Source organism: Pelophylax lessonae (genome assembly GCF_965119305.1).
Source record: "Pelophylax lessonae genome assembly, chromosome: 8".
NCBI classification, from domain to species: Eukaryota; Metazoa; Chordata; class Amphibia; order Anura; family Ranidae; genus Pelophylax; species Pelophylax lessonae.
Window position 1 is genome coordinate 92,507,096 of NC_138775.1, and position 23,923 is coordinate 92,531,018.

The 23,923-nt window shown below is 41.1% G+C and overlaps 1 protein-coding gene across 1 annotated transcript in view; it reads right to left on the reverse strand.

The window, feature by feature from the left end:
* Positions 1–13,193: 13,193 nt before the first annotated feature.
* RFT1 (RFT1 glycolipid translocator homolog) overlaps positions 13,194–23,923 on the reverse strand; it is a 44,300-nt gene continuing 33,570 nt past the window's right edge. Inside the window, exons 10-13 of the mRNA XM_082264953.1 lie at positions 20,176–20,320; positions 19,600–19,705; positions 16,620–16,869; positions 13,194–13,378 (exon numbers count right to left, since the gene is read on the reverse strand). Coding sequence (XP_082121079.1) covers positions 13,214–13,378; positions 16,620–16,869; positions 19,600–19,705; positions 20,176–20,320 — 666 coding nt within the window. The 3' untranslated portion in view covers positions 13,194–13,213. The remainder of the gene's footprint in view (positions 13,379–16,619; positions 16,870–19,599; positions 19,706–20,175; positions 20,321–23,923) is intronic.

Sequence of the window (23,923 nt, forward strand, 5' to 3'; positions counted from 1 at the left end):
GTGTGTCCCTAGGGGCGTGTTTCTACCTGTCATTGGATGTGGCTGTGTGTGTAACAGCACAGATCAATGGTCCTACATAGCAGGACCGAGTGATCTGTGCTTTTACACAGGGAAGAATGACAGGCGGCTTTGTTTACATTAGCCGCCTGCCTTTCTCCCTCTCCACCCGACGATCGCGAGTGACCAGCGGACATCGGGTCCGCCGGTCACTCGCGCGGGCTTCCTAGTGAACGAGCGGGGGAGGGAGCGCGCCTCCGGCGGCGCGCGCTCGCCCCCTATTGGCTAGTGACGTACGGGTAGGTCACTTTGCCTGGGAGGGGCTGACCCCCTGCCGTATATAGTGGGGCGGCGGTCGGCAAGTGGTTAAACACATCTGGGTATGAAACATCGGTGTGGAGTGGAGTAGTGTGAAGACATAAGTGGTTACCTAGGGTAACTGAAGTTTTACAGCAGCCTGTCAATTGTGTGCATCTGTTGCAGGTGGAATGGCCTCTAACCGTGAGGGAGATGTTGTCAGCACTTCTTTGTCCAGTGGTCTGTTTCCCATAGCAATGGGAGCGGATTCCCACCGCAGAGTCTCTCATCCTGTAGAGATGTACAGAAGTTCAAGAGTTAAGTGTACGTGCGGAGCTCATGCAGGGTGCGCATCGGGACCCACTCTGCTACTAGGTAATGGTAGTGGGAAATGCTGGACAGGTAGATGTGGACAAGGCTCAGCATGTCCCTCCTAAATGCAGATTACAGAGAAGGTGTGCATTGTCACAGGGACCCAATAGTTAACTGGAGAACAGTTACAGTGCAAGTGTACATGGTGTATTTTCACCTCTAAGAGTAGAGGCGCACCTTAAGGTCAAGTATTCCCCCCCCCCCCACATCAGCCTCAGCCTTGTCCCAGGTCATTGATGAAAATGGCACAAACCAATGTGTAGTAACGTAGCCCTGTACATGGTGACTAGTGTAGCCCAGAAGAACCTACCCCGGGGTAGGCCTCTTATGTGACCCTTGCTTGGTGCCCAACAAGGAGGAAAACATGGAGGACGTGACAAACAACTACTGGGTTGTATAGGGAGGCCAAGCTGCCTGACATAGTAAAAACACTTTTTGCCCTCTGTTTTTACCTTCCGTACTAGAGTGCCCCCACAATGGATGAAGGAGCACAGGGTACAACTTTGGACAGCAACACTGTCAGTCTAGGGGGAGGGAGTATTACAGTAAATGTACTAGCAGGTTTAGATACACTAACAAACTTAAATCAACTTCAAACTGATAAGCAGTTACAGCAAAGTTTTTTTTTTTTCTTTTGGGATAAATATTTTACATACAGTAAATAAATGCTAATCATTGTAAGCACCCCTGCCAATTGTTAATGGTTTATTTCATCTCCGTAACTGATGCATTCTGCTGGAGAGCTTGTTCTTTTGAAAAACAACGGACTTAGTGGTTGGATCACCAGGTGAAAATTGAAGAAATAAAGCCTAAAACAGTAAACAAACGCAGCCATCACATCTAAAAATGGTAAGCTGCAATAAAACATGTTTGCGTTTGGGTTTAATACCACTTTAAAGTCAGAAAACAGAAATACATTTTCCCTTTTTAGTGCTCAGTGTAATACCATTTGCAAAGCTCTGCTCTTCTGTCAGTCACTGGGCTCCCATTCTGCTAGCTTTTGGCACTGATAAATTGCAAGACATTCAGAGAGGAAGAAAGTAAAGAATGCAGAAAGAGATTGAAGTCAATGGAGGGAGCTGCTCTATGGTTAGTTTATACATAGCAGTACAATGCTTTGTGAAAAAGCAAGTAAAAAAATATGTTATGTGTTCTGTTCACTGCAGGCTGCTGTTATCCCTCTAAAAATAATAGGTGCCTGTTTTTTGTGCTGACCCTTTGGCCTTAATTCTTTCTTTACCAATGTAAAACAACTACAATTGGAACATCTTTGTGATTGATAGCATCTGAGAACAATATCAGAAGGAGCAGGCTATATTATTAAAATGAAATTTTAATCACTTGTAAAAGATTACATTGCACTCATTTCAACGTAAAGCATTTCCCCCTTTTACTAAAAATCACACCAGCATATAGCTCTGCATGCTGATATGAAATCATTTTACATTCATTAAACAATGTTTTGGCTTTACTTTAGGTAAAAGAAATGGCACTTCTTTGAGGCACTGGTGATGTAACCCTGGCCTCACAGTTGCATCCTAGGACGTTTCTGTCACATGTTCCAGGAGGCAGATCCAGAGTTCTAGGCCGAGTCTCAGAATTAAAGGGACGTTAATTAATCTGCCCTTAGAGAAAATGGCCACCATGAGAGGAATGGATAGGAGTTTGAAACAAGAAGGTATGCAAGCAATAAACAACCTGCAATTATCTGTAAGTATCTTTTTATAGATTGTCATTGCTAAATATTTCTAAATGTGACTTTGTTTTCATTTTTATCATAAGGCTGAAATTCCTTGTTAGGGTCCTTTCACAAGAGCGATCCGATCAGATCCGCCTGTCAGTTTTTTAGGCGGATCTGATCGGATCCTCCATGAATCCCTATGGGGCAGCGGATGTCAGCAGAGACATGTCCGCTGACACCCGCATCCGATCCTGTCCGTGAAATCCGGACAGATGGAAACCCTATTTTCCATCCGTCCAGGGGATCAGATCGGATGGGATCGGATGAGAGCGGACTGGCAGTCTGCTCTCATCTGATTCCCCCATAGAGATGCATGGGGCTCTGACACCTCCCTCTCCGCACACAGAGCGGAGAGGTAGCTGTCACCTGCCTGCTCAGCGGGGATCTGTGTATCGATCCCCCGCTGAGAAGCACGGATCCGCCTACGGAGGCGGACCATGTAAAAGAAGCCTTAAGTAGCTGACAACAAGGGTTTAAAGCGATTTTAAATGCTTGATTTTATTTTTCCTAAAATGACAAACCTAGCATACTCTGTGCAGTGGTTTTGCACAGAGCAGCCCTGATCCTCCTCTTCTGGGGTACACCACTGGCGCTCCTGGCTCCTCCCCCACTGAGTTTTCCCATAGCAAACCACTTGGACCACTTGGTGGACCAAGGATGGAGGACACTACACATAACAGATTTTAGGTCAGGAAAGTTTGGGGGATAAGTGCACTTATCCTGTATGAGCTATAGGTCCTATGTGCCCAACCTGTGGTCCTCTGATGCCTATTGTGTGCACTTTTGGATGCAGCAGCTAATAGTGTGAGCAAAAACATTGACACGTGAAGGGGCTATAATGGCAATAGGCTACAGCAGTCTCAACTAACATGTCCCCAGTCTCTGTCTCCTGCTGCATGTCTCCAACCATGCTAGTACAATGTCCCTTGCATCTGACCATCTCAAAAAAGTATGTTTGCAGGCTCTGGCAATCTCCTGTAGCATTATATACAGTATGCAGAATATTTTGTGATGTCCCCTGGCGATGCCAAGGTTGCAGCTGAGGTCCTCTATATCTATAGGTTGGCCATCACCACTATAGGTGATAGAAATAAAAAAAATAAAAAAAACCCACACACACGATGAGTACCACTGCTATGCACTAAAACACAAAGTGAGACAAAGTGAATTTTCCCGACATCTCAATAGTTGTGAAATTTGCTGAACAAACACTAGATTAATCATTTTAGGCACACTTTGTTTAGCAAAACCCATTTATTCAGTCTCCAAATAAAATATTAATAGAAACAGAAGCCATGAAAGTAAAACAATATGCAGTGTAAATAATTATAGTTAAACCTACAGAAACATTCCTTTGCTAGTGAATCCTTAAATCAACCCAGTTGTCTCTGGCAAGCAAGATGAAATTAACAGTAGAATAGGGAGGCAAAATGGTGGCTGCCCTCTTGCACAGAGCAATGTACCATGGTCTAGGGGCAATGCTAGAGAAGCGAGTTGGGGTGAGTGTTCGGTAACGGCAACAGGTTAGCTGCATGGAGCAGGAAGGATGCACGGTAAACGATCTGGCATGGAGGTTGTATGACTTTGGCCAATATTTGTGTCTAAAAAGCAGAGACAAAGTATGTGCATGTTTCTCTTAGCTATTGCCTCTTTTTAGAAAGCTTTTGCTAATGCTACAACACATGGTACATAACATTTATCACTTTACCCTGTCACACTTATTCTTTATTTCTCTCTGCTTTCTACAGCTTTTCCCTGCATCCTTCCCGAAAGCTCTACTCACTCAAACAAAACCAACATTAAATGTGTACATTTCTTCTTGCTTCTGTCACTGGGGTACTCATTATGTCTCTGCAGACATCTGCCTTTTTGAATCAGTACAATACATGGCAAAACCCAAAGTTCTGCACTTCTGCAAATTTTCAGCAACGGGGGAGGAGCCTGCACGTCATCACGTCGATTCCCGGAGACCACAGGCAGCGTTTGATGCTATGATAAGTCCGCACTGCTGAAGTGCTTTGAAATGTAAGTGCGATTTCACCATTTACGATGCAATAAATAGCCTTAAAATCAGAGAGCACTAGATCTTGCTTTTATTTTTCCACACCGATGCCATATAAACCTGGAGGGAGTATCAGGAGGCGGTAAAGGGAAGGCAAACCAGACTGCAGTGATTATCCCAGAGTGTGTATTGACGCTCAGGAGTCTGTTCCTAAGGTGAGCTGCTAATCTGTCACTAGTAGCACCTGGAGTGAAGCATGCAGCACTTTTGATCACGTTTGTGGATGAAGATTTTTGATTTGATTTTCTTTCAGTCACTATTTTCACTGAGGATTGGGACTATTAATATTATTGATTTTATAATCACGGCTCAGAAATGGATTTATCACTTTAGTATCACAGTTGATGGACTGGTTTAGAGTTATTGTGATAATATAATATTTTGTACACAAAACATATTTATTTATTATCTCCAATGAAAGACTTGGCACAGCAATATTATTTTCTTTCAGTGCATAGTCAAAGCTATGGCACGCACATTAGTATGCATGTCATGTAGGGATGTAACGATATCGAAGATATCGCGATATCGTATCGTCGTGGTCGTCTCGATATCGTCGTGGTCGTGTCTCGATATCGTCGTGGTTGGGTTACAATATTAAAAGGACAGGTGTCCGTCAAAAAGCAAGAGGAATAAACACAGTCCCGCGGAACAAATCATTGTTAACTACATAGACCAGAGTTTAAGGATTTTTTTTACTGTTTTTTTTTTTCTTGCAATGTAGATATTTTGAGCTTTCTGATGAAAAACGTGAACATAAGCTAAATGATAGGTCAGTGTTTTTTTTTTAAAGGCTTTTTGACTGACTATTTTATTTAAGTTTAAGTTATGTTCCTAAATACCAGTTTTAAAAGGCTGCCTTTATTTGCCTTGCACATTTAAATCTGACTTAACTTGATCTTTGTTTGCACTTAAAGGGAATTGCCTATTGTTTGTTTACAATTGTTCTAGCTGCTTCTTAACTTGAACATTGCACAGAAGAATCAGTTATGCAACCAAATATTACTATACAGAATATTGATGTTCCTGACTACAACTTGCACTTTAAAAGCACTATGTGATCAGTGTTTTATGTTGTCATGGATCCATAAATACAACAATAAATTGCCTGTTGACTGGCAAAAGCAGAATAAATGTCGGTATTTTTTCGCTATTATTATCACAAACACTATCATGAGCTATTTAACAATACCATGAGCTTTTCCACAATATCGCAATAAATATCGTACCGTGAGGTCAATATCGAAATTGTATCGTACCGTGAGATTTTGATATCGTTACATCCCTAATGTCGGGCACCAGTTTTTGGCACCCAGAGCCCTGTTTAATGCACAGCATAACTAGGAAGATGTGTTCAGAGGTCGTCAGCTTCTGTGACTGGTGACCAGCTTTCCTGTGTGGCTTGCGCCTTGACTCTGCTGCATCCAGATACTCTGTTGCTTATTTTGGCTTGTGTCCTGACCTCATCCTACTTGCAGTTTTGGTACTTAAAGTGGCTTGCGATTGGCTGATGACTGGCACCAGATGGTACAGGTCCCTGCCCCACTTCTACTATAGGACCTCCCCCCTCCTGTTAGTAGCCCCTAACATTTGCCATCTTGTGCCCATCTCATTGCCAGAGGCCTTCCCATTACATGCCTAGCCATTAGCCTTTACCTTCAAGAGAAAAGAATTTACACACACACACACACACACACACACACACACACACACACACACACACACACACACACACAGTGCCTTGAAAAAGTATTCATACCTCTCACTACCCATAGAAGAACTCTTGTAATTATACACCAGGGGTGTTCTCCTTGGATCTATATGGATCACTGTGAAGGACTTTTGTACAATATATATATATATATATATTTCTCATCTCACAAAAGTGAGTACACCCCTCACATATTTGTAAATATTTTATATCTTTTAATGTGACAACACTGAAAAAAATGACACTTTGCTACAATGTAAAGTAGTAAGTGTCCAACTTGTATAACAGTGTAAATTTGCTGTCCCCTCAAAATAACCCAACACACAGCCAATCGCCTGAGGAAGGATCACGCATGCTCCGAACGCGAGCACCCCCCTGCCACTATTGGATGTAAGCCTGGATACTGAACGCTGCCAGAACCACAGGAAGTGTCGGACTCCACCGGCACAGCCAGGACCACGGCCGCCACAGTGTACTTCCTTAACATCCCTGCAGTGTTGCAGATGAACCATCACCATTTGCTGATCAAGGATTTCCTCTGTGTGAGTTACTACATTGTTTTTATGTAATAAATAACCTTTTAATCTACACTGAGGTGGCGCTGCTTTTCTTCTTCTACCCCTTTTAGAGCTGGATACGGGCTGTCAACCAGGTTCTCCCATATGAAAAAATACTGTGTGCACATAGGGGGTGCCCGCAGAAATATCATAAAATTTGGGATGACTGGGACCACTCCACCCTGACGAGGTAAAGGGCAATACCAGATCGCGCTGCAACTCACAATTGAAGATGGCATAGGTCTTGCACCAATTTGGAAAATATATGACGCACTGTCTATACAATCTGTATGTTTCGCCACACCAGATTCGGTTAATTTGGAAAGATCTCCGAAGTTTGGAGATAATACTGTTCTGTACATTACATGTTTTCTTTCTTTTCTGATAACCCTGCAACTAAAGTCAAATAATACTTGTTTTAATTGTACAATTTTCAATAAAAAGAGTTAAAAAAAAATGTACCAAAGGTTCACAATGAAATATGTACCAGTGACAAGTGTAAACATTAAAGGTAAACCCAGATAGAGTAAACCAAACTCACATGTGCGCGAGATGCAAAGCTTGCCATGAACGAAGAAGAACAACAACAACAGACCTGGACACACAAAAGACAGGAGCAAGAAACAAAAAAGTATCATCCGGATGCCAGGAATGATTTTTCACAGGGGAACTCCAACCGGCTTATGCCGTGTGGGTAGCCAAAGACACCGTATGTATAAGTCTGTCACCACGGAAAAAACGTGTATGGCAGATCAGCAAAAGGGTTTGCACTACTGCCTTTGGCAAGTGCAGGACATACACTTGGGGTCTAGTAGTACATTACCCTCTCTGGTGTGATCCGTCCTCTGTGTAGCGATACTGCCTTTCCAGGCCGGTGTATTTCGGGGCTATGGTGGCCTTTGGAAACAGCAGCAACTTTATCCATCACCTTTATTCCAGATAAGCCATAGACACTGTGTCATTGTGCTACACTCTAGTGCATTATCAGGGAGGACGGCACTCTTATCCATAGGACCATCCAGGGAGACCTAAGGGGGACTCAGAGATTATATACCCAAGGCTTGGTACCCCTGTAGGGGTGACTAACTCTGGTGAGTGCGGTCCTGGGGGTGCGGGGAGCACAGAGTGATCACTGGAGTTCGGGCACCCTTAAAGAAATATTTAGAAGCACCTGCACTGAAGTCACCTTTTTTGAGATTTGTTGCACCAATGATTTATGGACTATTTTTAATTGCGGGATCATCCATTTTTAAGGCTATTTATGGACTATTTATTTCTCTGAAGTTCTGAATACTGCTGCTATATTTATTCACGGTTGCCTCATTTATTTATATATTTCCATATACCTGCTGTAAGGTTTTGTACACAGTTCCCTGCTGCTATACCATACTGCTAGTGTATTCAACACACCCAAGGATAGACACAGTTGTTCACCTTTTAGATAACACGTCACTATTGATTTGAGTTATTCATTGCATTTTTTTCATCACTCTTTTAGGACAGGTTGTGGTATTACCACACACCTGCCATTGTGATCACCAGTCTAAGTTTGTATCTTTTTTTTTCCATAATATTCCAGTGCACATGTTTGCTGCACTTGGTCACTCATTATTGATTTCACATATTTATTGATTTTATTTAATCACCAATTTTATCAATTATTAGAATACACTATTGTTGCACTAGGCACTTTATAAGCGTTCATTAATCAGTCACCTGTCACTTATTCATTACCTTATTCCAATTATTCCAATATCAATTAAGAAGACATACACTGTATTTTAAAAGTTTTATTACACGTTTTGCACTTTGAAAACTTTGGAGATGAGTATGGAATATTAAGAGTATATTGGCAGCGCCATACACCTTCTCTCATTCTCTATTTTCACTATATATCTTCGGAATATAGTTTAAAGGTGGGCTGCAGCCATCACCAGTAGTGAATCTAAAATATCCTAAGCGCGGATTTCTTTACTTACATATAATTCAAATTAAAGTGGGAAACCCAGAAAATCAAACGAGTGAACGGACTCATTTCTTTGAAGCTAAACCTTTAAGAACATTATATAAAAATGTGTTAATGGCATGGCTAATGCCACCAGGCTTCTGCGACTAGACACTCTGTTTTACTGGCCAAAAACAAAAGTTGATTCTATTATGCAATCTATCAAAACAGCTTCTCCTAAACAGTTGCCCTGAACGGTTTGTTTGTATTTGTGGTTACAAGTTGCATGGAAGTGATTAAAGTTGCTTAATAATTGCCATGTGTGTTGCCAGTATAACAGCATCAATGTTATTTATGCAAAAATTGCATTCTGCCAGTACAGTGTGAAACAATGGCGGAAATAAATTAACTTCTCTTGTTTGCACAGCGATACCTGATGGCCCCCAAATTCTGCACTGCAGGCATGTCTTTTGCTTTCTTGGCAGATTCTTCAGAAAGAAAACTGTAGACATATTACCACTTGAGCTCCAGAAAATTTTACCCCTTTCATGACCAGGCCATTTTTTGCTATTTGGCACTGCCCTACTTTACCTGGCAATTATGTGGTCATGCAGCACTGCACACAAATTAAGTTTATATAATTTTTTACACACACATAGATTTCGATTTGTGGTATTTGATCATCACTGGGTTTTTTTTTTATTTTTTTTATTATATAAACAAAAAAAGACCCACACTTTTGAAAAAAAAAAAAAATATATATATATATATATTTTTTACTTTCGGTTACAAAACATAACCAATAATGCAATGCTTTTCTGTGATCTAAACGATATGTCTAATTAATGTCATAAGGAGAGTTCCCTCCATCCTAATGTGTGTTCTGTGTTCAGTGTTCCCTTTAAGCCACTCCCACTGTTTGACATGACCAGGCTACCAAATTCCTTTTCCCAGTGTGCCCCAAGTCTTTCACAATTCTGCCAATTCCCCTGGTACTGGTAATAGCAGTATTTGAGCAACAGTTATAACGGTATAAGTGCTGACACAGTAAATATAAGTCAATAAAGGCAGTTAATAATACTAGACCGGGAATCTCCAAACTACAGCCCTCCAGCTGTTGCAGAACTACACATCCCATAAGGCATGATGGGAGCTGTAGTTCCTGAACAACTGGAGAGCCATACTTTGGAGACCCCTGTGCTAGACAAACAGAGCATTGGAGCATGTTGTTTTAAAGCTAGCCACACATTAACATCTGAAATTTACAGTCTACTTACATTTACCAGTTAAGTTATTTATTGCCTTGCATTCAATTTGTGTCCAATCAAGACTACATAGTTTTTGACAGATGTACAAATGTATATGCATTTGAATTGTATACTTAGTGGCTTGACCAGAGAGATGCAAACAATCATCGATGGTATGCTGTGACCTGAAGAAGCCAATCACACTTTAGCTTGCATTAGTCTCCCCACATAAGGCCTCATGCACACTGGTTTTTTGTAAACGCTTTTTATCCTGACATGAGAAAATCAGCATTTTAAACTTACTTAAACTGTTTGGAAAAAATGCAGCTTAGGTAAGTTTCGGAGTTTGACAGAGGTTTTAGTTTGGGTGTTTATGTCATTGGCCAACATTTTTATTTATTCTAGCCTCCTAAATAAAAAAATAAAAAAACAAGTGCTAACGTGCCTAGAATTTAGGTGAGTTTATGTGCATTTACCAGGGTTTTTTGTGGTTAAAATTGCCTCTCCTGAACACGATTTTGGGGGCGTTCAGAAAAATCCTCTAAACTCCCCTGCTGCTAAACTGCAAAAATGTCCACGTGTGCATGGACACAAGATAACAGGAAGTTTAGGATTTAGAGAAAAGAAAAACTGTAAAATCTTATGCTTCTTAACCATTGGGTTATGCGCCATCTACAGGAGTAGTACTAGGTAGTAAAAGAAAAAAAAAAAAAAAAAACTGCCACAAGCCAGTTTCGTAGCAAGCAGTGAAAAAAAAAAAAAAAAAAAGACGACACACACCATCCCCAAACAGAGGGGCAGGTGCTTCAGAGAAAAAGGATTTTACGGTAAGTTCTTACAAAAATCCAGTTTTCTCTATCGTCCAATGACAGAAGCAGCTCTTATGCTTCTTAACCATTGGGATGTTAGAAAGCAGTGTAGGCATGAAGGGTGGGAAGAGTGCAACCAAAAAACAGTTAACGTATTTCCAAAAAGGCAAAAACTTAGCCAACTGGGTAACAAGCTCAACCAGGAACAACAGGACCTTACCCAAAAAGAAAAAATGTACCCCTGAAAGAGAAAACAAGTCTCTTAAAACAGCAGCCTGCAAAACCTTGTGGCCAAAGGATACATCTGAAGATGCCAATAAATCTACCTTGTAGAATTTTGTAAACGTATGCACAGATGACCAGGTCACCGCCTTACATACTTGAATAACAGGCCTGATGGCGAAAAGCGCAAGAGGCACTCAGCGCTCTAGTAGAATGCCCTTTTACAGGGAAAGGAGGAACCTGATCCTTTAATGAATAAGCGTGAACGACTGTTCGCCTAATCCATCTGGATATAGTCGTAGCAGACGCAGCCAAACCCTTACGAGATCCCTAAATAAGGACAAAAAAGAGAATCTGATTTCCGAAAGGACTCCATGACCGACAGGTAAACCCTGATCGCCCGTAACACATCTAGAGAATGCAATGCAATTTCCGTGGAATGCTTCGGCTGAGGACAGAGCGAAGGCAAAACAATGTCTTCATTCAAATGGAAATCAGACACCACCTTAGGAAGAAAAGACGTATTCGATCGGAGAACCACTGTAGCTCTGTGGACGACCAAATAGGGCGGACAGGAAAGCACCCCCAACTCAGACAGACACTTTGCGAGCAGAAGTAACAGCTACCAAAAAGGCAACCTTCTGAGGCAACGAAAGTAGAGAAATGTCTCTAATATTCTCAAAAGGAGGCTTTTGAAAATACAGACAAAACCAAATTAAGATCCCACAGAGGCAATGGGGATCTTTTCGGAGGAGCCAGATGAGGCACCCCTTGAATAAAGGTGCAATTAAGGTATTAACAGCCAACAGACATTGGAAAAATATCGCCAAGGCCGACGCCTGGCCATTTATCATGCCCAAGGCCAACCGTTGCTCAACTCCTTTATGCAAGAAAGCCAAGACCCTCGAAACTGAAAACAAGCAAGGGTGCAAAGATTGGGATTCACACCATAAAATGTATGATTTCCATGTACGATAAATCTTCCTGGAAGTTGCTTTTCTAGCCCTCAACAGGGTAGGAATCACAGACTCCGAGAGACCTCCGTCTCTCAGCACCTGGCTTTTAACAGCCAAGCTGTTAAAGCCAGCAACCGTAAAGCAGGATGGAAGACCGGCCCCTAGGACAACAGGTCCTCCCTTAGAGGCAGCCGACAGGGAGGCTCGACGACCAACTTTACCAGGTCTGTGTACCAAGACCGATGAGGCCACCAGAATCACTGGAACGGTTTCCACTGCCAGCCTGCAGAGAAATCCTGACAACAGCTGTATCAGAGAAAAGACATAAATCAGCTGATACTGGCTCCACGGAGCCACCAACGCATCTGCGGTGTCAGCCAGAGGGTCCTGAGCCCTGGCCATGAACCTTTGCACCTTCTTTTTGAGACAAGATGCAAACAAGTTGACCTCCAGGGTGCCCCAACGGACACACAGGAAACTAAACCCATCCGGATGAAGGGACCATTCCCCTTGATACAGAACCTGACAACTCAGGTAATCTGCCTGCCAATTTTACACTCCCGGAATATGAACTGCAGAGAGAGCCGGCTCCTTCACTAGGTAGCAAGAAACTGGCTTGTGGCAGAGTTTGTGTGGGGGTTATGCTGGAAGGGACAGCCCCTGTAGGTGTGTCAGTGAATTTTTTTCACTACCTAGTACTACTCCTGTAGATGGCGCATAACCCAATGATTAAGAAGCATAAGAGCCGAGTCTGTCAATGTACAATAGAGAAAAAACTCCTAAACTCACAAAAAAGTGAGTTTAACAGCAGCAGTGTGCATGAGGCCTTAAGCAGCTGAAAGATGATTTATAATTGGTTGTCATTGGTTATTGCAGACAATTGTTCTTTTTGTAAAGCTAAAAATGAACTAAATTGTTTTCATACTGTGAAGTCACCTTATAATAGGTAATATTAAAATTCCCATGAATGTTGTTCAATCATTCATTTGAAAAGTGGGACATTAAAATTAAACTTACTGTACATATCATATATCACATATCATAATCTCGAATTCCATTGAAAATAAACTGGTAACCCCCATTAATGCAAGATATCCAGGTCAAAAAAATAAATACTTCATGGTTTTTTGTTGTCTTTGGAATAATTCATGAACCATGTCCTTTTCCATCTGTATTGGTCTATTATATGTTATTCATCCTTCTGTCTCTCGCCTCCACCAAAAATAAGAAGGAATGGCATAACATCCTGAGGTTTACTCTCTTTTACAGATAACCAACCATCCGTCCAGAACCTTTGCTAAATTTTCTTCTTTGGCTTTTTTGACAGAAAATGGCTACGTATGAAATTAATCAGTTTGCTTTCTGAAAGGACAAGAGCAGCCAGTGTGGCAGCCAGACATAGAGCTCCAACAAAGATGTGTGCAAGGCGATATGGCCAGCCTATGTCACAGCACAGATTCATCTGTCAAAGAAAAAAAAAAAGAATAAACCAATGGAGGCAGGAACTAAAATAAAATAATCATCCAGTGTAATCCTACTTTTTTCACATACTCTCACTTTTTTCAGTAGCCAGTCAGTCCAACCTACTGCAGGCCATGCACATATGACAAAATTATTTGTTGATATAAGAACTGATTCAATTAAAGCACAATACTTCCATAATTGTACACCAAACAAGTGGTTCAATCTACGACTGTTTTAAATGAAAAGAAGAAATCAACAAACAAATATTCAGCCAAACAGCTCTTATCTGCTTTGCCTAGAATAATTATTTGTGAATTAAGGAGAATTTGAAACTGACTAAAAATGATAGTTGTCTGGGTGTTATGGTGATCCTCTGGATTGAAAGCATTCTGGTTTACTGACCTAGAACAAGTGTACAAGGCAGGACAACCAGAAATACTGAAAGGATAAGTTTACTTTTTAGAAAAGAAAACAATAAAATGCACTGTCTTTACAGGTAAAAAAATGTGTATTTATTAGCCTGGTAAGCATTGCACCAGCGATCAGCAGATCACTGGTGCCATGTGAGAGGGGGGGGGGGGGGGGGTGAATGGGGCACCTGCTTAAAACAAGTGGAACATGTAATACAGTATGTGTAAAAAAGTATGTGATTTTAATGATGCTTAGTTAAACAATAAAAATGAAAGATTCCTTTGAATATAGTGCCTAGGGGGTCCCGTTAGTCTGCCAGTAAAGTGGCGCATCGGTACCACGTATAGAACCTGCTGCAGCAAAACCGACATATAAAAAGAAAACAAATGACATTCAAATAGCTGGCAATATAATACCATTTCTGGTAATAAAAAAAAATGTTTAAAAAGAAAAAAAAAAAAAAAAAAAAAAAAGGCGTAGAGAAACCTCACGCTAAAATTAAAAAAAATAAATAAATTAAAAATAAATGGTGTGGGGGGTCCCCCCAAAATCCATACCAGACCCTTATCCGAGCATGCAGCCTGGCACCAAAAAAGTGTAAAAAAAAAAAAAAACACGTTTCTCCGATTTAAACCTATGGTCATGACCCCAGCCGCCACAAATAAAAAAAAGCTCTGCCCGCAACGAAGGCTAACCACCATTTGCCTGCTCTGCCATCTAGTGGCCCCGCCCCTTGTGACTTAATTGATCAGTGCATGCTGGGTTGGTGACATAACATGGATGACAGGTGGCTCCGTCCCTTACCCATTTAAAAAACGGTCAGATACTGGAGCAGCCATGTTTTTTTATTTTTATAAAGGAATTGTCAAAAACGATGTGCGTTTTTATTTTTTTTTACTATTTTTTTTTTATGAATGAGTACATACTCATTCATGTAGGTGGGGGCCGGGATCTGGGAGCCCTCTTGTTAAAAGGGGGCTTCCAGATTTCGATAAGCCCACTGCCTGCAGACCCCCCACAACATGAGGACAAGGTGATTTGGGGTGGGGGGAGCCCATGTTGAGGACATGTGGCCCGGTATGGTCCAGGATGGGGGGGTGCTCCCTTGCCCCCCCCCTTTCCTGGTCTGCCAGGCTGCATTCGCAGATAAGGGTCTAGTATGGTTTTGGGGGGGGGCCCCACATAGTTTTTTTTTTTTTACATTTTAGAGTGGGGTTTCTCTTAAAATCCATACAAGACCCAAAAGGGTCCGTATTTTTTTTTTTTTTCACATTTTCTATTGCCGGCAATGCTTTTTTTTTTTTTTTTCATTCAGCTGTCAGCGGAGAAGCCCATTGACAGCTGATGACTCATCCGTTGTTAAGGATGCAGCAGTCGGCTTTCCGACCCACTCCTTAATGACCAGCTGATTGGGCAAAAGTTTGCACTGTGCAGTGCACAAATTCGGGTGTTCGCCAAACGATGTTTGGGCCAAACATTTGCTCAGTCTGAATCGCTCGCCCAACACTAATTACCAGTAGAGGACAACAAAAAAGGTGCAGGCTGACAGTGGTTTAGGCCCTGTCCACACTTGTGCAATCTTGCTGCAGTGAGGTGTATGTGAAACTGCACAGAAGATCCACAATGAGATCTGTGCTATTGTAGTCCGTGGCACTGTTCTCTTCTCTACATCTTCATCTAGCTGATTTTTTTTTTAGAAGTTATTTTGACAAAAAACATTTGCCATAGAAAGTAACTACTACCAATAAAATTCACAAAAGACTAATCTAAAATGTACTCTACAGTACATGCATTTTAAATAGAGGTAAATCCCTGTGGAGGGTGCATGCATTTTGATTCAGAAACCAGCCCTAGGGGGCATTAACTACATGGCACCTGGGATTTGTTAATTTGCTTTAGTAAGGCAATTTTTATATTATAGAGTAATTCGATCTTTTTAGAAATAATTTTATACCTGTGGACCCCATTACTCTATTTAATCTATTACAAGATGGCACCATCTTGTTTGTTCAGAAATCTGTGTTATTGAATGCCCTTGATCTCCTATCACATTGGTAGTGCATTTTAGCTTGAATAACATTTTTTTTTTTTTTTTTATTGTTTTACACTATGGAGTTTTCTCTTTACCTATAGAATGGCCAGCATTGGTGTCATGTAAAGAGAGAGAGAGGTGGGAGCCATTGCAACTCTTGTTTGAAGGACTGCTGAAGAGTCTGCAGACTGTCCAAAGGGTAAATGATCAAAAAGCACTGTTTGACCTATTAATAGGAGTAGTGGGGTCCACCTCAAAAGGTGAGCGTACATCTGTTGTGGCACGATGGTGGGGTTTCACAAACATGAAGATTACACAAGGCACAGTGGATAACTAATTAAAGATAGAGTCACAATTATCTTTTTTTTTGGAACTTTTTCTGCTTTGGAGGGATTTTTTTTTTTTTAATGAATGGGACTTTCTTTGTTTAAATATTGAAAGATTGTACTGATTCACTTATCACTTTCTGTATATGGTTTTAAAATGCACAGTACGGTATTATGTCATGTTTGGTTATACGTTTTCTCATATATTGCTTAAAGGGAGCGCTGCACCATACGTTCTGGTTCATTTTATGATCTATGTGAAGGGATTACACATATTAGTGTTTAGCAGTATTTTTTATTTTTTTTTTTCAGGTTAATCACTGTGTTTTTCAGCTTATTTTATTGTCATATATCAGTGTAGATCGGGGGTTATATATATTTTTAGTAAGAATACTATGCTGACTGGTTGTTGTATAGATTTCCATTCTCTTATTTTTAAACCTGAATGGAAAAAGTGAACAAGGAGTTACCTCTGAATAACCGGTTACTGCAGCGCAGAGACAAAGAACACCAATGACAGCAGCGGATGGATGAAGCCCGGCAAGGGGCTGGTAGAGGCTCTTCCTGAAATATCTCCTAATGTAGAGTAAGCTGTGAGTGATGCGTAAGCCCATGTTAAAACAGTTTGCCAGTATAAATCCCACACTTCCTAACCAAAGAGTCATGTAGTAGGAGAGGCAGAGGAAACTGAGGGAAAGGCCCAGCATGACATAATTGTACCTAGAAAAATAGAAGGCAGAAACTTAAATTGTAAACAGAAATACAACACTGTAGGATGAAGCACATTGCTCAACTTTTAGGTGTTACTTTACTGAAAAGTACTGAAAAAATAAGCATTAATCAAGAGGGATTAAAAAAAAAAAAAAAAATTACACTTGAAATACATACAAGTAAACCATTTTACCTGTTCAGTGCTAGACCACCCTGCAGACTAAATTACGAATGAACAAGGAAACAATGTCCAGGACCCAACACAGGGAAAAGCAGCTCAATTCTGAGGTCATGCCTCCTTTCTCTTTTCCTCTAGGCATGTTGAAGTTGACCACATTATTTGAAGTAATAGAACTCCAATGGGCTTGGAGTGCTGCCTCCTCTCCCCAAGCTGATGGCTGCTACACAGTGAATTACAAGAGGCTTTTTTTCATGTGAAAAACCTCCACTAAGGGATAATGCAGGAATCCATCGATGACTTATTTTACTGAAGAAGCTAGATGTCCATTTGCATAGTTAATCCAAATACTTCAATATTGTTTGAGTCAAAGACTCTAGAACAGGGATCCTCAAACTATGGCCCTCCAGCTGTTAAGGAACTACAATTCCCATCATGCCTATGAATGTCAGTTTTACAATGTCTTATGGGATGTGTAGTTCCGCAGCAGCTGGAGGGCCGTAGTTTGAGGATCCCTGCTCTAGAACAATGCAGGTCCCACTCATCCCTGACTTTATTTGCAGCATGCTTGTTCTGGTCAAACAACTGGCATATTCAGAAGTGAGTCAACAATACCAGCCCCTATATGTCTCCTAGTGAGAGTTTATTTAATTAGGACATACATGGATTGAATGGCTTTGCCTGTTATTAAAAGTTTACAAAAAGCAGCAATAAATCAAAAAATACATCACCCATTCACATCCGCATCTGCCCCAAAAGGAACTACAATATAATGTAATGTCTTTACCAAAGTCATAAGCAGTCTCACTCTAAAGGCCACTTTAGCAAGCAGCATCATGCTCCCCATATTCCTCTCAAATACATTTTCAGTAAACTGGAAATAATTCATAAAACTAAATATATTATCAGGGTTTTTATTAACCATGACTTATGCAAATTTTTCCACTTTCTCTTCTATGCTAGTGTTCAGAGAGGACATGGAGATAAAGGATCACGCAGAGGTAACTGCAATAAACAATACTGGGTATTTTGTATATTAATACAGGAAAAAGAAAAGGTGTTTTTTGCAAAAGAAAAATTTAACATTATCAATTACTCAAATTTCATTTGTACTTTAAACACCCGGGTATTTTTTTTTTTTTATATTTTCTCTTTCGTTTTGCAAGCTTGTCTGTTCTATATATACTGTATCATTATTTAATTGGTATATAGAAGATAAGAAGGTAAGAGACTTCTAGCACAATTTGTGGCTGCATTAACGTTTAAAAGAAAGTATGGAATTTTCCATTTGTTTTTAAATGCACATGTAAAAGATAAGCTGGATATAAATAATCTTAATATGTGGTAATGTGTTAAAATTTTGGTTTCTCTATATAATCCTAATGATCTACTACACCGGGGTTGTGCTTTACTGCACTGCTACTTTATACTACAATGCAAATCTATAATTCAGCCAATAGTTCGAAAACAATACACTCTCCATACAGCTGAACTCTTTTTCTAACAGTCAGGCAGGGTCATCATAGTAGGAAAACGACCCTGCGTCTAGTATCTTATCTATAGGTCCCCATCATTTAATAATAACAAAAATACAAAAGAGCAAACCTGTACAGATGTGAAAATACAATTTAAAGTAGTTGTAAAAGCAAACCTTTCGTTTCTTAGTTTTGGATAGAGTAACGATGGATTAGAACTATTGCCATTGCTGTGTGTACCTGCTAAAGAAATGTACACAATTTTTTTATCTTGATGATCTGTCACTAAGACAGAAAGTGATAGGAAATCTAAAATTTTAGAATTGTTGCTAGAATAAGTGTTGAGGGGAAACTCAGTTTTTACTCTTCCCTACTTAACAAAAACAAGAAAAAAAATTGTTGGTTATACAGTACATACATATTCAAGCAGCACATTGGCTGTGTAGTGAGACTGAAGTGTCATGGGCATTTAATGAACTCTGTTTACACATGACATAACGCTTCAACCTAACCATCACTCCTGTCATACAAGTTTGCATAATGGTATGATTTTTTAGTTCTTGTTCAACAAGTGCAATAGTAATACTTAAAGGAGAAGGAAGAAGGGCCAAAGCTCTTTTGGTCCTCCTCCTCCTGAGGATCACAGGAGTGCACTTCACTCCGCACTCCTGTGACCTGTATTCAGACGGTCAACGCTCTGGAGAGATCCGGACTTTAATACTGGGATCCAACCAGATGCCTGGACTGACAACTGGCTCTGTCTCTCAGCGTGCTGCCGAGAGCCTAAGCCAGCAGTTCCCACCCCTCCACAGCCCAGCACTCCAGTGAGAGCTGAAGGGCACAGCAGGGAGCTGGTGACTGACAGCAACAAGCTCTCTGCTCAGTTAAGACCAAAAACTGACCGATCATTAGTCTTTGATCATTCAGTTCTCTGTCTTAGTGGTGGCAGGGAACACTTAGAGGAGTATGAAGGTTTGTTTTTTTCTAATCCCACGCTTATCTTTTAAACATGAAAATTATAATTTATTCCATTGTTTGTTAACGTGGCATGCTGATCCGTACAATACTGTAAAAGAATACACTCACCTGTCTACTTCCTCCTTACTCATTGAAGCAAAGGTAAAACATTCAGTAACGCCATTAATAGCCAACAGAAGAACATACAGACAGTAGCAGCGCAGAAGAACAGGACCTGGAAAAAAATACACACGGATTCAATTGACAGTACTTTACTAATATATTCAGAATATCTGCTTTTTTAATGAAATTGTGCCATCATTGCAGCCGCCTATTTAGAACACTGTTTACTTCTAAGGTACTGCTAATTTGTAATAGATTTGTTGTACTGGCCAAAAGGGATAGGTTCTGAATGACAGGTATTTTCTCACTACGTTATTATTCAGGTGATGCGCTCTTTAGGAGAGATCGTTTGGTGAATGCTGCACCTGTTTGATTTGTAGTGAAGCAAGGAATAGGTTGAAGGCCCCTTTCACACAGGCGGACCATTCAGATCCGCCTGTCCGTTTTTTTTTTGGGCTAATCTGAACAGTCCCCCCATGCATCTCTATACCAGAGATTTGTTTAATACAAACACATGGATACTTATTTAGTGTATGGTTTCTTTTTTCTATTTGACATAAGCTTGGCTCTGATTTGACATACCAGAGCCTCCACTCAGCATAGATCCTCCATAAATATCAAGAGCTAGCTGGGAATAGGCATATCCAAATGCAACGATAATAAGGCCAATCAGGGTCACTAGTTTCAGAAGGGACTCCAGGACTGCAGATGCTGCAGCAATTTCTTCCTAGAAAGGAAAAAAGAAAAGAAAAAAAAAGAAAAAAGAAAAGTAGTAAACTATTAGAACAAAATACCTACTACATAACACTCCTCTTAGATGAGGACACACATGTTACTTCAGATGCTGGTCCCAAGAAAAACAAACATGCATACTAATGTACTATTTATAGAAATAAACATTTAATACATGAAAAGAGGAAGGTTATAAATACTTCATCAGAAACCTGTTCTTAAAGCATGGGTCCCAGAGGAAGGAAGGAAGGAAGGAAGGAAGGAAGGAAGGAAGGAAGGAAGGAAGGAAGGAAGGAAGGAAGGAAGGAAGGAAGGAAGGAAGGAAGGAAGGAAGGAAGGAAGGAAGGAAGGAAGAAAAAAAAGAAAAGAAAAAAAAAAAAAAAAGAGAAAGCAGCAGAAAGTAAAATAATGTAGCCTACACATCACCTTAAATTGGAATTCTCCCTGTCTGAGTTTGTAGCAGTATTAAAAGTGATATTAAAGGTTAAATCATTTTTAAAAAATACAATAAAAATAAACTTCTTATACTCCCCTGTTCTGGGCAGGGGAGCAGCTCTGATCCTCCTATTCTCCGTCCTAAGTACAGAGCCGGTTACAGACGGAGACCTGAAGAAGACCCGCTTACAGGCCTGAGAAGAACTGCACAGACTCGGGGGGGGGGGGGGGGGGGGGGATGTCAGATGCCAGCAGATGCTGGCGGAAGTGCTCCACAAATTATATACACAGTGAGGGCACCGGAAAGCTGGAGACCGTGCAACCAGAAAACAAGGCAGTTAAGACACAGAATAACTATAATGCAAACTGGGAGGATGCCTACTCAGTCAAGGACTACATTACCATGTGACCTGAAGAAGGGGTTAAACACTGAGACATGTGGTCCTGGACTTAGTCAGTATCCTCCCAGTTTGGATTATAGTCATCCTGTGTCTAACAGCTTTTTTTTCTGGCTGCATGGACTCCAACTTTCCGGTGCCCTTACTATGTGCATCTTTTACGGAGCACTGACCAGCATTTGACGTCCCCTTCTGAGTCTGTGCAGGTCTCCTCTGGCCCGTGTGTCTCCTTCGGGACTCCCGACTATAACTGGCTCAGTCCCTTGTTAAGACCCTTTAGGAGATCCAGAGGCTGTGTTATCCATCCATTCGACCTGGCAGTGTGCACCTTACCATCTATGCAAGTTATTGAATGCTCCTGTACCACTGGTGGATAGCGGCAGCTGTCCCTGGTTTTGTTTACATTCATCTCTCAGCTGGATCTCACCCCATGTCTCGCCCAAATCTAGTCACTTCTGTCTACAATGGATCCCTGTTTTCTGCCCTGGATGAGCTTGTTTCCCTCACTACACACAGAATCAGGTCCCAACCCCTACAACCCTGGCAAACAGATGACACCAGAAGTCTCAAAAATGTAGCAGTGCTCTTAAGTGTCTGTGGCATAAGACCAAATCTCAAAAATACATCAACCAATAAAAATCTGCCTCTCACTAACACATTCTCATCCAGTCCCCATCAACTTCTCTCTACCGTTAACTCTCTACTTCATGCTCTTCCTCCACTGCCTCCACCCACTAACTCACTCACTGGCCAGGATATCGCCAATCGCTACAAAAATAACACTGATTCAATTTGTGAGGAAATCTCCACTTTTCAGATATTCCCCCTACTCAGCACCTCACGTCCCTAGGTACAATTAACACTTCCCCTATTCAATCCTGATGCTATAGAGGGGATGGTTAAAACGTATAAAAAGCCCACCTAACCACCTGTCCCCTGGACCCTGTTCCCTCTCAAATACTGCAGTCACCCACTGACCCTATCCTACACTCTCTAACCCACATCTTCAATCTCTCCCTCTGGCATCTTCTCCAACTCTCTAAAACATGCACTAGTCACCCTATACTTAAAAAACCTTCCTTGGTCCCCAGCAATCTTAACAACCTACACCCCATATCCTTGCTCCCCATTTCCTCCAAACTCCTTAAACGCCTGGTCTACAACCGAGTGAACACTTCATTAAGAATAACCTAGTTGATCCTCTGCAGTCTGGATTTTGCCCTCAACACTCCACAGAAACTGATCTACTAAAACTCACAAACGATTTACTAACAGCAAAAACCAATGGACACTATTCTGTACTCTTAATTCTAGACCTTTTGGCTGCTTTTGGTTGACCACCCCCTTCTCCTCAAAAAACTTTACTCATTTGGTCTCTGTGACTGTGCCCTCGTTGGCTCCCATCCTACCTATCCCATGGCATCTTCAGTGTCACTTACAATTCTACTTCCTCCTCTTCCCTTCCTTTCTCCATAAGGGTTCCTAAAGGTTCTGTTCTTGGACTTCTCCTATTATCAATCTACACCTCCTACCTGGGTAAGCAAATAGCCTCCCATGGCTTTCAATATAATTTCTATGCTGACAACACCCAAATCTATCTCTCTATCATTCAGTTCACTCCATCAGTCTCCTCACACATCACTAATTTACTAACAGACATATCAGCCTTGACGTCACACCACTTCCTCAAACTGAATTTATACAAAACCGGGCTCATAATATTTCCTCCCCCACATGCCCCTTCCCCAGACTTCTCTGTCAAGATCAATGGTACAACTATCAAACCATCCATACATGTCAGGGCACTAGGTGTAGTCCTGGATACTAAACTCTCCTTTTGGCCCCACATCCAATCACTTTCCAAAGCTTGCCACCTCAACCTCCACAACATCTTCAAAATACACCTCTTCCTAACTAATGACACTAAAAAGCTGTAAATCCACTTCCTGTTTATGTCTTGCCTCGACAACTGCAACTCTCTCCTCATTTGCTTACCTTTACATAGGCCATCCCCTATTCCGTCCATCATGAATGCTACTGCCAGACTCATCCACCTTACAAACCGCTCAGCATCTGCTACCCCTCTCTGCCAATCCCTCCATAGGCTGCCAGTCACCCAACTAATAAATTCAAAATACAAACAATACGTTACAAAGTCATCCACAACCTGGCCCCCAGCTAGATCACTAACTTAGTCTCAAAATACCAACCAAATCAAAGCAAAGATTGGCTGACCAAAAATTCTGACATGTGGACATGCCCAGGCCACATGGAAAAAATCCCCTAAGTCCCAATGGTACCGTGGACACTCTGGAGAGTCCAATTTTCCCATTTTAAATAATCTGACAGAGGTATAATAAACAGAGAAAATATATTTTTTTTATTAATTTGTCTGTGGCTAAGATGACCATGAAGAGCTGCGTGTCCACAATATCCTTCCGGGACTCTTCAGTAAGCTCTGGAATATCCCCCTGCCATTGTTTAGCAATTCTTTCCATTCTAGTATAGGAGACCCAAAGTAGCTGAACTTAATATCTAGAGATCAATTTAGAGTGGTCTTTCTGACTTAAAAGGGCCTCCAATTTAGACGGGTGTAAGGAAACCTCCCTCAACCCAAACTGTGCCGCCACATGCATGCCACAATTGAATATACGAAAATGGTTGGGAACCCCAAATTCTAGCTGCAGAAGATGAAATGACTTAAATATGCTCATTAATGATTTCAGAACCATATGTTTAATACCAAACTGTGCCCAGCAGCTTCC